This window comes from Physella acuta, unplaced genomic scaffold, assembly GCF_028476545.2.
Source record: "Physella acuta isolate Inbredline_101_S28 unplaced genomic scaffold, ASM2847654v3 ptg000449l, whole genome shotgun sequence".
Lineage (NCBI taxonomy): Eukaryota > Metazoa > Mollusca > Gastropoda > Physidae > Physella > Physella acuta.
Genome location: NW_026731968.1, coordinates 167,501 through 182,500, shown reverse-complemented (window position 1 = coordinate 182,500; position 15,000 = coordinate 167,501). Strand labels below are relative to the sequence as shown.

At 34.2% G+C, this 15,000-nt stretch overlaps 1 protein-coding gene, 1 long non-coding RNA gene and 1 pseudogene across 2 annotated transcripts; all 3 read left to right on the top strand.

The window, feature by feature from the left end:
* Positions 1-2,475: 2,475 nt before the first annotated feature.
* Positions 2,476-3,942, top strand: LOC131943234 (uncharacterized). The gene is made up of 3 exons (XR_009386874.1): positions 2,476-2,575; positions 3,573-3,686; positions 3,828-3,942. It is a non-coding gene; the product is annotated as an uncharacterized LOC131943234 (long non-coding RNA).
* A 147-nt stretch (positions 3,943-4,089) lies between these two features.
* Positions 4,090-11,489, top strand: LOC131943236 (NXPE family member 2-like). Its single transcript, XM_059303253.1, has 6 exons — positions 4,090-4,443; positions 8,003-8,116; positions 9,614-9,720; positions 9,922-10,020; positions 10,285-10,340; positions 10,720-11,489. Exons 1-6 carry the CDS (start codon positions 4,090-4,092, stop codon positions 11,487-11,489), a joined length of 1,500 nt encoding a protein of 499 aa, XP_059159236.1.
* A 2,714-nt stretch (positions 11,490-14,203) lies between these two features.
* LOC131943241 (large ribosomal subunit protein eL32-like) lies at positions 14,204-14,640 on the top strand (annotated as a pseudogene).
* Positions 14,641-15,000: the final 360 nt, after the last annotated feature.

The window sequence follows — 15,000 nt, the reverse complement described above, 5'->3', positions numbered from 1 at the left end:
GGATACGGATACGGATACGGATACGGATACGGATACGGATACGGATACGGATACGGATACGGATACGGATACGGATACGGATACGGATACGGATACGGATACGGATACGGATACGGATACGGATACGGATACGGATACGGACAGGGACAGGGACAGGGACAGGGACAGGGATAGAGACTGAGACAGCGACAGCGACACAGACACAGACACAGACACACAGACACAAACACAGAGACAAAGATATAGATACAGATAATGCAAAACTGCAGCTAAAATGATATTTTAATTTGTTTTTCCAACCTAAGGTCGGCGCCCGAGGACGTATGTACCACCCACCCCCCTAATTGTAGATCATACGGACTAAAGGTAGACCCTACTTCCTACTCTTGTTCAAGACTCAATGACAATGCAATATGACATTAAATTTGTCTCAATCGGATGCCTACTTTATGTTTAATGAATTAATTAAATTTATCTGAAATTAGTAGGCTGTTTAATCAATAATATTCCGGAACCCACCCGGAAAGAAAAATAGAGGAAGACCACTGGGAACATGGAGGAGGGAGATGAAAGAAGAAGTACAGGCTACTGGCAAAACCTGGCATGAACTAAAGTGGCTCGCCCAGGACAGGGTGGAATGGCGGAGATTTGTTGCTGCCCTATACTCCACAGGGAGTGATGAGGATTAAGTAAGTACTAATATATGCGCGTTATCGGGTTCATTTGGTTCGCAATAGTTTTTATATATTCAGCGTTAAAACTTCAACAAGTGCAACCGCCGGTGCCCCGTAGATTGCACGATCCGAAATGCCCCGGGTTCCCCTGCGAGCACTTTGGCGCCTCTTCAGTAGTGTAATTGGGGGCTCCCTAGAGCGCCCCTCTACGTTCCTGGCACATGGGTGGTCACCGAAGTGTGATCTACCTCATTATTTCGTTGCGTGATTAACGTACACTCACGGTTTTCATGTGGTAGTGTAGGTAAACACGTGTCCCGATATTTATGATCCAAGCGCAGGCATTGTTTACATTTAAATAACTCAGTTTTAGAAAACAAGGTTACGCGTCTAAGAACATGCCTTATGTAAGGCATTAATGAAACCCTTCTAACATTTTTCGTCAGACTTTCTTCTATCCTCGCGTCAACGCGCGGGGACGGGTACGCTAGGTATTCTCTAAAAAGAAGAAAATGCTTGATTTTCTTTCAAAATATAAAAGTGAACCACTATTTAAATAGCAATAATTAAATATTATTTAATAAATACCTATACTAAAATTTTAAAAGTGACCCACGCTTTTCTTTTCAGTTATTTAAATAATGGAAACCGCTGCTGAAGAGATTTTCGTAAAAATAATGATTTCTCCTAATCAAAACTTTAGACTAACCAAAGTCAAAGACGGACCGCTAGCCTTTAGTTTTACAGCATTAACTTTAATAGCGTCGTTTAAGTAAAAACTGTCGTGGTTTGGTTTTTCTATGTTAAATACTTTCCTAGGTGCTTTGGCCGCAGTTGCTTTGACCATAGGGGTTGACCACCGCGGATCTTTGACTGTAGGTAGTTTGACCATAGGGCTTTGTCCACAGCGGGATATTAACTACAGATGAGTTTTGACCATAGGGGGTTTGACCACTGCGTGGTTTTGACTACAGAGGAGAGGGGTTAATCATAGTATATAGATTTTAAAATAGAAATCATAAACAGTTTTTTATACATGTCTCCCGCGAGTTCTTTCATATAAATTAACTTTTACTAAAAATAGTCAATAACGATATTTTAGTCTCCACATAAAGGCTAGTGGTTGCCTCATAGATTTATTTTAAATATAAATAGAACACAAATAATAGTACACCTATGTAAGTTATGTATGGGACGGTGTGGCCTAAAGATAGGCGCTAGGCTGCTAATTCAGATCATAATCACATTATTCCTTCATATTTAACTTCATTTATGTTCGACACGAATAAAAATAACTGATTTACGAGTCATTCCAGTTGAAATAGGTATCTCAAACTCGTTAGGGAAAGTAAATGCAGCTGAGCATAGTGCTAATCACATTATCCCGTGTTATGCCGAGGTCAAGAAACAAATGAACATCTGCCCAATCGATTGCTAGGTCTAAAGAGGAATCTTTACTTTATGTTCAATGGGTAAAAAATAACCCCAGAAGGTGGGAGGGTGGGGTAAAGCTCAACATGCTTGTCTTTGTTAAAATTCACTAGGGTCTATCTTATAAAAATGTCGAGTTGGGTTTATTACCTTCTGATAAACTACTGTTTATCGCTGCTAGGTAGTTAAGATACGAGCCTTGGTTTTTTTATGACCTGCCCTCTTGTATGATCTGTACCCACAACGCATTGTCTGGAATGTTTGCTTTGCGCCTTGTTTTTATCAATCTGATGTGTGTGTGTGCGTGCGTGTGTGTGTGTGTGTGTGTTTAATCTAGGGTTCAACACATCTAGAGCTGACTGTTTCCAGTGTTAGTTTAGTCTTGAGGTCCTAAATACCCAGTTTATTTTTGTTTCTTGGAGTTTTCGTTTACGTGTTGTTTTGTGTGGAGGTTTGAATAGTCTCGGAAAGTAAATGTTATTTATTACTATTCTAGATTTGACAGGCGCAGACACACAACACCATCACCCCACACACATATATGTAGATGGCTTTAGATTAATACAACGTTATATTCGTATTCCAGAAAGCTGTAATGGTAGAAAACAATTTCATTGCCATATTTCTTACCTTTATTATATATATATATATATATATATATATATATATATATATATATATATATATATATATATATATATATATATTAATATATATATATTCCCCCATCGCATATCAGTATCAAAAAACATTTATCCAATGCATTTTCGACGCCCTTTCAAAATTAAATATAGATTTTTTTATCATTCGTAAATTAAACAAATGAGGCCATATTATTTATTCCACGTCTGTCCGATCAGATAATTAGAGATTAGCATTTTGAGTTTAAATTATGTATACATGTTGTTCAACGTGAATACATGTCTTGTATTTACTGAGGTATATAGTATCTTCGTCTTAAACAATTTCGTAGTCCTGCAAGTATTATTCATCACAAATAAGACGTATAATTTCCCATTCTATCACTAGTTCCGTTATTTTAATATTCTATTTTTATGCTAGATCATTAGCTGCGTTTAAATTTGTTTAATTAAGATTAAAGTGTATTTATTAAATTCAATTTAGAATATACTAGCAGATTATGTTTTCAATAAAAATGCATATATTTAAGCCCTAAAAGGGGATAACCTCATTTATATTGGTTGTGAGTTATCACAGCTTGTCAAGAGATCGAGAAAGTGCAATATAATACATATTTCTTATATTTGTATATTTGAATTATATTTTTAATCGGGTTTCTTTGAGTAAGGATTGTATATGTTTACATCGTGCTATTTATAGTGATGTTGTTATTTAATTTTCAATTTACCTGTTACACTTACTTTTACCTCTATTCTCTAAGTGCATAATGTCATTATTATATTCGAATTTTCAAACATATACAGTTCTATGTATTTCTTGTTACAGATTTTTTTTTTAAAACTAATGAAGAATGAAATTTACAAAGATTACCAATAGAAACATCTTCTTAATTGTTGGATTTATGATCGTGTATTGTTCGGTACTATATCTCTTTAAATGGTCAGTAAAAAAAAAATATTGTTACCATGCAATTTATAAAATATTGTAACATTATTAATATCAATAACTACATTTTGTAAAGATATTTGTCGTTAAGAAATCTAATAAAAGACAAGTAATTTTTTATCTTTAAAATAACAGGCAGCAGATGTTAAATTTTGCTCCTAAGGCCACACCACTATACAAAAAAGAAACGAGGCTTCTTCATGGAGAATTTGACGTCTATTTTTATCAAGCGATTGAGGGAGAATTCTGGGACGATAGTCCGATAGATATCTATGAAGCTTTTGCTCAACATTCCTACAAGACTTTAGAGACGTGTAACAATACTTGTCATGCAGTTAACCTTGTGTGTACAGTTACAAGTACAAAGGAATTTAACGGACTAATAGCAAAAGGTTTGATGGTACCTAAACCGTTCCTTGCAAGAGGGCAGTTTATTTTTGATTGGGAGAAAAAATATTTGAGTTATCCCCCTTTGAACGATATTAAAACGCTGCCAGATTTGAAGTTGTCTAAAGTGACAGTTCAAAACACAAGACAAGGTGTGGCCAGGTGTAAGATACTTGAAACTATACACGGTCGTCTGGATGTCGTGGATGGGTACGGGCGTCAGAGAACCAATGGAGACGATGTAGTCAGGGTTTGGATGAAGGGCAGTAATTCAACTGGATATGCTGTAGTAGGTGATGTCTTGGATCTAAAAAATGGCAGCTATGTTTTCAATGTCAAATGTCTCTGGGCTGGATTATCTTCGGTAACATATTTTTTTTATTTTGTTTAAATTATGTTTTTTTTTTTTTAAAAAAACAACTTTTATAATCACAAGCTCTTATTTTTGCCGAGAAAAAATAAAGCAAAGTATTTTTTTTTATATTTAATAATGCACCACTGATTTGTAGATAAAGTAAATTTGTATATTAAGTATATGAAATCCTTAGCACAATAGGCTTTAAAAGTTGGTTAAATTATTTTTCCACCAAAGTTGAATATTTGATAACATTTGAGAAATAAGTACAAAATGGTTTTACTAAGGCTAGAAATATTCTAATAAATTTCTTGGATCCAAAAACTAAAAATGGCAGCTATGTTTTTAATGTAAAATGTCTCTAGACTGTTATTTTCGGTAACGTAATTTTTTTTTTTAATTTATTAAAAAATTTTTTTATTAAAACCTTATAATTAAAGATTTATTTCTGTCATAAAAAAGAAAACAAAGTTGTTTTTTAAAGTAATATTACATCACTGTTTTTATTACAATTTTAGAAAGAGTAGATTTGTAAAATTATGATTTTAAAACCCTTAGTACAACAGGCTTGAAAAGTTGGTTTCAAAGGGTTGTTGCCAGAAAGCATATTTTCCAACCAAAGTTGAATATTTTATAACATTTGAGAAATAACTACAAAATGACTTCCGGTTTTACTAATACTAGAAATATTCAAACACATAATTTTTAGTAATATAATACTTATTTAGCTAAAACTTTAATTTTTTAATGAGGTAAGGGTTTTGGTGTGATAAGGAATGTTATATTATTTAATACAAATAAACTATTAGGCTACCCCATTGACCACTATTTTGAATTTTATCACGGAAAACTATTGTTGTGATTTTCATAGTTTGACTTCAACGAGGTATTGAGGGCAGATTTTTTAAATATTTCATAATTCTAAACGGCTTTTCAATGGTTTATATTCAATGAAAAAAAAATTAGTATAATGGGTGGTTCCTAAATGGCTTTAATGTGTTTTTTTAAATACGACTATAATTTTATCGCTTACCATATTTTTTATTTTTTTAGTATAATTACATAGACTTTGCAAGTACATTATATGTACTCGAAATAATAAGTAAAGGCCTACAGTAATTTTTAAATATATTTTTTAATAAATCAGAAATTGAATTGTATCATAGTTATTTTCACATTAAATTGTCACTGCGCCTTGACTTGGAATGAATAAGCTCAGTACTAAAAATCTGTAGAAGTAAGTAAAAATTCGTTGTCTTGTTTTGTTTTAAGGCGGAAATAAGATAACAGCAAAAGGAATCGTGTTAAATGAAAGCTTGTCATGTTAAAGAGATTCAGAAAATTGTGTTATTCATTAACAATTGAATTTTAGGATTGCTATTCAATACATTTTAATACAGTAGGCACATTTAAAACTGAATTTTTTAACTCTTTAAGCCCGTAATTATTTTCACGTTTTACCGGAATTATTTTTTTCCACTCATTTTTTTTCAGTACCCCTGCGGCTAAATGACCCATATCTTTTTACCCGTTAATTTAAGCCCCACACATTATTGATAAAAATTAATCGTAATTGAATACCCTACACACTGATATAAACTTTAAGGAATTATTTATTTATTGAAGAAAGATAATTTCTTAGTTTTAAAGAAGAAAAAATAAAGAGTTGATTTTTTCGTGCAAAAATTACGCTTCTGACTGGAAAATTAATAATAAAAATTAATTTTCATGAGTTCGTATTAATAGAAAACGAAAGTACGTCCATTTATCTACAAAAATCATGGATTGGATTAGTCTTAGTATAAATACTTTAATTTTCGTTAATTTTATAATGCGGCGACGTAAACGTTTAGACGCGGCCGCTGAACGGCATTCCGCAGTGTTAAAAAATGCCGTTTTTCGAGTTGTTTTACAAAAAAAATTCTATAAAATACAAAATCGATCTAACGAGAAAACTACAAGAAGTAAATACAACGAAAAATGGCCGCTCTAGTGTTATCATGACCTAGATTTACGATTAAAAACTTGGATTCCGAAAAATAACGAATTAAATAGAGAAATATTTATCGGACGCTGGGAGCGTCGTTACGGTATGGCAGGCCGGCGGACCGACCGCTGGGAGCGTCGTTACGGTCTTAAAGAGTTAAAACGTTTTTTTTTTTAAATAAAATGTTCGAGTACAGACAGATGTTATAAAAAGATGTGGTAAAGGATCTAATCACTGACCCAAGTTTTTATCAAAGAAAACAACTTTGTTCTTTTTTTTTCAATGGATTTTAATTTTTTGTATTCTAAAGATTTTTGTTTTTTTTTTTTAAGCTTTTCAGCATATCGCTACGAGTATAAATATTTGAATTAAAACGAGATCACAAGCTTAAAACTTCCTCTTTAGACCTATCGTTGCATTGGGCAGATGAATTAGAGTTTATATGCTTCTTGACATCGGCATCTGAAGGGATAGTGTGGTTAGCAATATGTCTTTACTTTCCTTAACTCGAGTTAGGTACCCATCAGTGCTTGGTGGACTCGGGACCATTCTACTGACTAGAACCCGGATTTAAACCCGAGTCTTTCTGGTTAGCAGGATAGCTCTCTACCGCAAGGCCACTCTGTCCCGCTGTTAAGTAGCTTGCCATTTCTTTTTTGTCCGTGATTGACTCTCCTACCAATAGCTGATAGAGTGATCACTAATATTCAATCTTTATAAATTAATTTAATAATTTTTAATTTAATGCTGTTGACTAACCAAAGGTCAAATTTGATTTTTAAAATACATATTTTTGCATTGTCACCGGATACAGTTTGAACGAAATCACTTTAGAAGTGGTGGGTCAAAATTAAGTTACAATATTTGCTACACTCCACACCAAAAAAAAAAACACACAGTGAACTACATAAAAGCTTATAACGAAGCATGCCAAATTTTTTAAATAATTTACTAAACATTTCTACTTTCATTTAGAAATAAAAACAGTAATTTCTTAACTAAGCATAGCAGCCATTCAACGTTGAATATATGCGAAAACATATAGGCCCTACAAATACAAATGATGTGTATGCTAGAGCAGCATATATTGAAAGCGATGTAATCACAGCAATCATATTTTCTTCTTCTTCGTTCTTAATTATTAGTGTTGTAGGTGATCGAGATTTATCTGCCAGTGGGTTTGAACTCGAGACTTTGTTCGAATTTATCAACCATGAGCTTTTTGCCGACTCGACCACGCCTCCAACACAGTTAAGCGTTACGTGTCAACTGGTTATGCGCCATTGAGGCCATTGACTCCGATTTCAGCCTGCTTTTCTTTTTGGATTTGCTTCCATAGCCTTTGTCCAACCAAGAACAAACTACAAGGCAGCAGTTGTTTAAATTTGGAGTTGTCTCTCCTAGAAGAGTGGCTGTCCCCAGCTAACGAGCCTCATCTGCCCAAAGCAATCATATAAAATAGTTTATGCTAGCAAAACAAACAGAAAGTATGCTAGCTACGAAAGCATAAATAGGCGAATGATTCTAAATGTGATAGTTCACGCTAGAGTCTTATGATAATTTTATTTTTCTAATCTTTAGCTTCACGTGGCCATCGCCTACCCGCGTGAATTCATCAGGACAGTCATCCACCAGGTTCACATTGGGGCAACAAGATTTATGGCCGCCACATTTAAAAAGGGAAACTATAGTGAGGTAAATGCTGGAGAAATAAAACTATATTTATTACTACCGCATTGATTATTATATGTTAATTTTCATAATTAAAATAGAATAAACCGGGAGTGATCTCCCCTAAACTTTCTCGAATATTCTTATATAAAACAACAGGGGATGGAAACTCGGGCTATAGACATGATTTTTAATCCATTTTAAATATTTAAAGTTTTAAAAATAGAATAAAATCTTGTAGACAAAAGAATTGCACACCAAGTGAACGCCAAATAAAAAAGTACATAATAGTGCGCAATATTATAAGTACTTTAAAAATTTACATTAGTTTTTTGAGAAATCGGAAGTAGCGTAAATTTCTACTTCCGGTCAACGGGAATTACTCAAAATTCAACAGAAGGTAGAAAGTTAGATCTTTTACTCACATGTGAAATTTCATTTATCCATCTGAAATAGTACTCAAGTTATAGGCTTTTGAAAAACTCAAAGTAGAAAAAGTACCACTTCCGGTTATCGGAAATGGCTCAAAAGTTGATACGGATCTACGATTTTGATAAAATACTTATATATGAAATTTCATCAACCTAGCTGTACTCAACGGTACTCAAGTAATCGTGTTTACACACACACAGACAGACACACAGACATACGGACAGAATTGCAAAGCCCAGTTTTTCTGAATGGATTACGCATAAAACCTCTTAATTTTGATATATCTGGATTGATAATTTTTGCCCGATTAAAATAAGTCATCTATACTTCGGATGTGATGAAGGACTGAGGTGTAATACGGTCAAAATTGTTAAAATTTCAAGAGATTTTTGTGCACGATTACAATACTTTCTCTATACTTCGTATATAAGAGAAAGTAAAAATGTAAAGATTATTTATATTATTTTCTAATTAGTCTACGATCTCTCAAAATCACTATTTTTTCAGTGTTATTAAAACAGATGGTGAAATTAAACTTATAGTGAATGCTGGAAAGGCTCTCTCTGGGCGCGTACGCCTGGGAAAGCTTGTTTTTCGGTGGTGATTCGAATTACATTGCCAGTGTGTTTTCTTACAACCATAATAGTAAACACCACTTGCCGTACATTTAATTTTAGCGCATTGTTTTATTGTAAGTTATAGAGTAGGATCTATTTATTTGACTTAAATTTTTAATGCTGGAAAGGCTCTCTTTGGGCGCGGACACCCAGGAAAGCGTGTTGTTCGGTGGTGATTCTAATGCTGAGGTTGTGTTGTAGTTGTGTTGTGATTGTGTTGTGGTTGTGTTGTGTTTGTGTTGTGTTTGTGCTGTGGTTGTGTTTGCGTTGTGTTTTTGTTTTGTTCTATTTCCAAGTTGGTACATTTAAAAAAGATTTACCGTGGCGGAGCACGGGTATGCAGCTAGTATATATATATATATATATATATATATATATATATATATATATATATATATATATATATATATATATATATATATATATATATATATGGTTATGCTAACGGTGTTTATTTTTTTTAATTTAACAGGACACCATTTGTTTTCAAACCCCAAACATACCATCATTTGATTGTATCTGTAACTTCAGCAAGTTTGGTTATGAGAATTATTACTGTGGTAGACCGAGGAATAATCAGTAAGCTTATGCATACATACTCTCGTTGTGTGTGTATATATATATATATATATATATATATATATATATATATATATATATATATATATATATATATATATATATATATATATATATATATATATATAAACACACTCAAATGTGTGTATATATATATATATATATATATATATATATATATATATATATATATATAATCAGTTTATCATGTGACGACTGGATACACGGTGGATATTTAGATGTATCACCGCCCCACGACGTTACAGGAGCTGAAAGAAGTCTGATTAAGTCTATCTGCACGTGAGTTTTTTCTTTCGTTTTGTAGATGAAGATTTTACGAAAAAGATAAATAGCCATGTATGTGTGTGCCATCAACTATCTTTAAAAAAAACCTTAAAAACTCAGTCATAATCTTTCTATCTTCTAAAATATTTTTACGTTGCAAATTTTATTATAAAAATATGTGTTCTTGAATTGCTACATAAATAGAACAGTTAAACATTCGATTTAAAATTTCCTACATTAATTTTGTTCCGGCTTTACGAGTTGAAAACTCATCCACAGGAAACCTCCACAACGGACAGTTGCTCACAATTTTAAAATATCTACAGAAAATACAGGTATTATGGTTGTGTTGTTGGACTATTTACCTACAACTAATTTCACTAGTCAGTTGACTAGGGTTAATCTCAGCTTTGTTGACGTTGGATTATCCAACTTGATAATTAACACACCATACAACACCATGTATTGTTATGTTGATTAATGTGTTATTAAAATGAGCATTACTTCCTGCCCATTAAATATGAAAAGCGTTAAATATTACGGCTTCAATTAAAGCCCATTCAGTTAAAGCCCATTTTATATATATATATATATATATATATATATATATATATATATATATATATATATATATATATATATATATATATGGTCGTTATTCACCGTTAAAATGAATGTCTAGATCACAGACGTCGTTTGCTTTATATTTTGCAGATAGCTTTCCAGAGTTACCCCCCTGTCACACGTCAAACAAAAATGTCACCTGGACAACAGCGATGCCTAAAGGCATCTGGACACCTGGCAATGTCTGGAAGTCTCTGGTCTGTAAGGACGTAGGGGTCATCAATACAAACTGGACATTAAAATGCCTCAGAAACACATCCGTCTGGATCTTTGGGGACTCAAATGCCAGGTTTACCTATGATATGATTCTAGAGCTAACAAAATGTAATAAAACAGAAGGTGGATACCCATTGAGAGGAACATGCAAAAAGCCTGAGACTGAACTCTCTATAAATGTGTTTTGCCACGAAGGACCGGCGTATACATACTCACAAAGAAATGAAAATTATACCGGGATTCCAAATTTTATACAAAAGCTACCAAAAAACCAGAAACATATTCTCATCATTCAGTATTACCTCCACTACACGGCTTCCCATCTCGCTGTGCTGTCGTTACGTATGAAATCTCTGAGAGCCGCCATAGAAAAACTGCTTGAAGAAAACCCCAACGTCTTGATAGGACTCAGAGGTCCTCACATCGCTTCATTATATTACAATTACAACCATGCAATTGGAGGGGATCCTTTAGGACCCCAGTATATTTATATAATACGAGAAAGGTTCAAAGGCTTAGAAGATAAAGTCGTTTTCTTAGATTTGTGGGAAATGTCCATTGGAATAGAAAACTTTGATTATCATCCACCACAGTATGTAAACCGCGAGATGTTCAAGTTTTTGTTGTCTTTTCAGTGTCAATAGCCCGAAGGACGCTATTCCACAATCTAAATGAACAAATGAATTCTAAGATTTGAAACATTATTATTTGGTTGATTTTTCAGTATTTAATCTGGGTTTTTTTTCTCGTTTTGTGTAATGCACTTAATAAAACTTCTTAAAATGAATAACTTTTTCTTTGTATTTTATTTTAAAATAACTGTTGAATGACAGGCCAATTTTTTTGTGTCGATAGATTTTACGTTATCTTTGTCAGTTCTTAAGCATAAAATTTCACAGAAACAGCATGGAATGACAAATTCTAGTAATTTTTCGTTCTAATTGAGTACTTCTGATTCAATGGTACCCTCAAAAATAGTTTGATCCATTTTTTTTCTTAATAATATTTATATCATAGGATTTCGACAACAAGTCCAACGTCCCTGACCAATCGCAAAGTTGTCTCAAAATCTGGGGGTAGCCCATAGAGTTTTCCCCTGACCCGGGTGTGTTGGGGCCAAACTTTCGATTTGCAACCCCCCCCCCCCCCCTCAGACTTTCGATTTGCACCCCCCCCCTCTCAAACTTCCGATTTTTCACCCCCCCCCCCCACTCAAACTTTCGATTCTCACCCACCCCCCCTCAAACTTTCGATTTACACCCCCCCCTCATACTTAATATATATATATATATATACACCGAGGGCTCTATGGGGGGGGGTTATGACCCCCACCCTTCCTACGTCACTGACTTAGAGGTCCTCATATCTCAACGTGGCAGTATAATGAAAACCATGCAATCGGGGGAGACGCTTTAGGGCAGCAGTATATGGAGATTATACGAGAACGGTTCAAAGGTTTAGAAGATAGAGTCGTGTTGTTGGATCTATGGGAGATGACGATTGGAATCGAGAACGCTGATTTTCATCCACCGGCGTTTGTTAACAGGGAGATGATTAAGTTTTTATTGTCTTTTCAGTGTTTGTGATTTGCGGCTTTGTTGTAACTAGATGGAGTTGGCTGTAACTAAGGAGTGGGTTGTTACCTTGTGGTTGTAACTAACTGGGTGGGTTGTTACTTGGTGGTTGTAACTAACTGGGTGTAACTTAGTAGCTGTAACTGAGTAGTTTAAATGTAGTGGTTGCTACTGAGTGATTGTTATTGTGTGGTTGTTATTGAGTGATTTATACTGAATAGTTTTAACTAAATAGTTACATTTGAGAGTTTGTAATTAAATAATTGTGTAACCAACATTCATGCGAGCTGTGTGATTTTTTTTCATGGCTGACTAGAACAAAAATAAACTCAGGTATTTGTTTTTTAAGTACAAAAAATGTGCTTCTGTTTTCTCTAGTGATTCAAAGATCATTTGCATTTTCAGAAATCAAGGGAAGTAAATATAATTATGTAGATATTGGCTTTAACATTGGTACTTTTTTTATGATTATCTACCCTGTTTTAGCCGTGTCTGATAATACCGTGTGTCGTACTGACCCACTTGTCTTGTATGGTACTGATATACCTCACACAGACCCTCGTCTCAAAATGTACTAACTCACATCCCACACTGACCCACACTGACATCCCCACTGACCCACACTTTTCACTGACCCACGTCTCACACTGACCCACACTGACCCACACCTCACACTGACCCACACCACACACTTACCCACACCTCACACTTACCCAAACATTGACTTGCTTTTACCCATGGTTTACTACAATCAAACTTTAAAACTTCAACATAAAAACTACACTAGAATAACGTTCATCCTTAACGTTTTCACCCAACGACGTGTTGACAGCCTCACCTGCAGAGCTTGACACTATCTATCATAGCTTTAAACATGAACTGAACACGCCATTCATCGTAGCACATCAAGCAGTATACCTTTTGTTATTTCAAAATCTTTTTACAATGTAAAGATACAAGTTCAACAGACCGAAGCGTTTTAAATAGCGTATAATTTATGCGGAATGCAAGCAAAGCAAAGTTTCAAGCTCAGAAGTAGTAGGCGAATTGTAGATAGCCATGAACGAACCACTGTTCAATCGACCGCTTTACCAATTGATTGAAGAATCGACCGACTAATCCGACATAGCTTGAGAGCCCATATCCACTTTTGAATTCATGGCTTTGAGATTTAAACGTGTCTTTATTGTTGAATATTGATTACCGGCTATTATGACTTGTTACTTTCGTAGAGTTTAAATAGTGGCTTACTGATTCTCTCCCTTTCCCCCTTCCCCCTTCACCCAACAACTCCAATTATAACTTACAAGGCGATCGGCTAGAAGGGACCCCTTTTCCAGACAAGCACAAAATTTGAACAACAGGCAAACGGGAAAGCCCGTTTAGATATTACCTGTGGTAGAGAGTTGTACTGTCAAGAAAGGTCACTCGTGACGCCGGCTGTGTAAACCAGGACCGATAAATCTGAACAGCTGTAATAGAGACCCAAGATTGTTGGATGGTTTAACAATAGCTTAGACTTAAATCTAGAAATAATCATTAGAAAGTATATATATATATATATATATATATATATATATATATATATATATATATATATATATATATATATATATGGGGTGAAAATATATATATATGGGGTGAAAATTAAAATTAACGTTGTTGATACGGGCTTCTAAAGTAAATCTTGTCTACGGCTAAATGGTTTTTTCTCCTGTTCTAGGATTAGACGCTATTATCTAGAGATGTCGTTGTCTTAGAGCTTTCTTGTTTAGATTATTGAAACAGGTCACCACAAAATGGCGATCAGACCTCTCATCAAAACTCAGATTGTAAAGAAGAGGAATAAGAAATTTATTAGACACCAATCTGACAGATATGGCAAAGTCAAGGCAAACTGGCGTAAACCCGAGGGTATTGACAACAGAGTAAGGAGGAGGTTCAAGGGTCAATATAAAATGCCAAACATTGGTTATGGTACCGGGAAGAAATGCAAGCACGTCTGTCCTGATGGCTTCAACAAGTTTTTGGTTCATAATGTTAGGGAGCTGGAAGTATTGTTGATGCAAAAGCCGCACTTTCTCTGCTGAAATTGCACACAGTGTTCAAGTAAGAAGCGTAAAGATATTGTTGAGCGTGCCCAGCAACTAGCTATTAAAGTGACAAATCCAAATGCCCGTCTTCGCTCTAAGGAGGATGAATAAACCGGCAGCTTGGTTAAATTAATAAACAAAAAATATTTAAAAAGTTTTCTTAGAGCTGACCTGTCTACAGCTAAATTATGTTTACCCAGGCGCCAGGATTCAACCCTAAACAATAAAACCATAAAACTTTAGACACTTTAATCTGCTCCTATAAATAGCATTTCTGACGACTAGGCATAACGTGATAGGGACTTTTGAAACTTTTAAACATAGGTTGGTGTTGAATAATTAAACGTTGATATTTTTATTTGTATTTGGTTTTATTCTCCAAATTTTAATTTTCTGTTATTTCATTACTTTTTATTCAACCTGTTTTATTGTCTGTGTGTCTAAATTTACTATGGCTTAATAGTTTGTATAACTTGTATAATGATTTT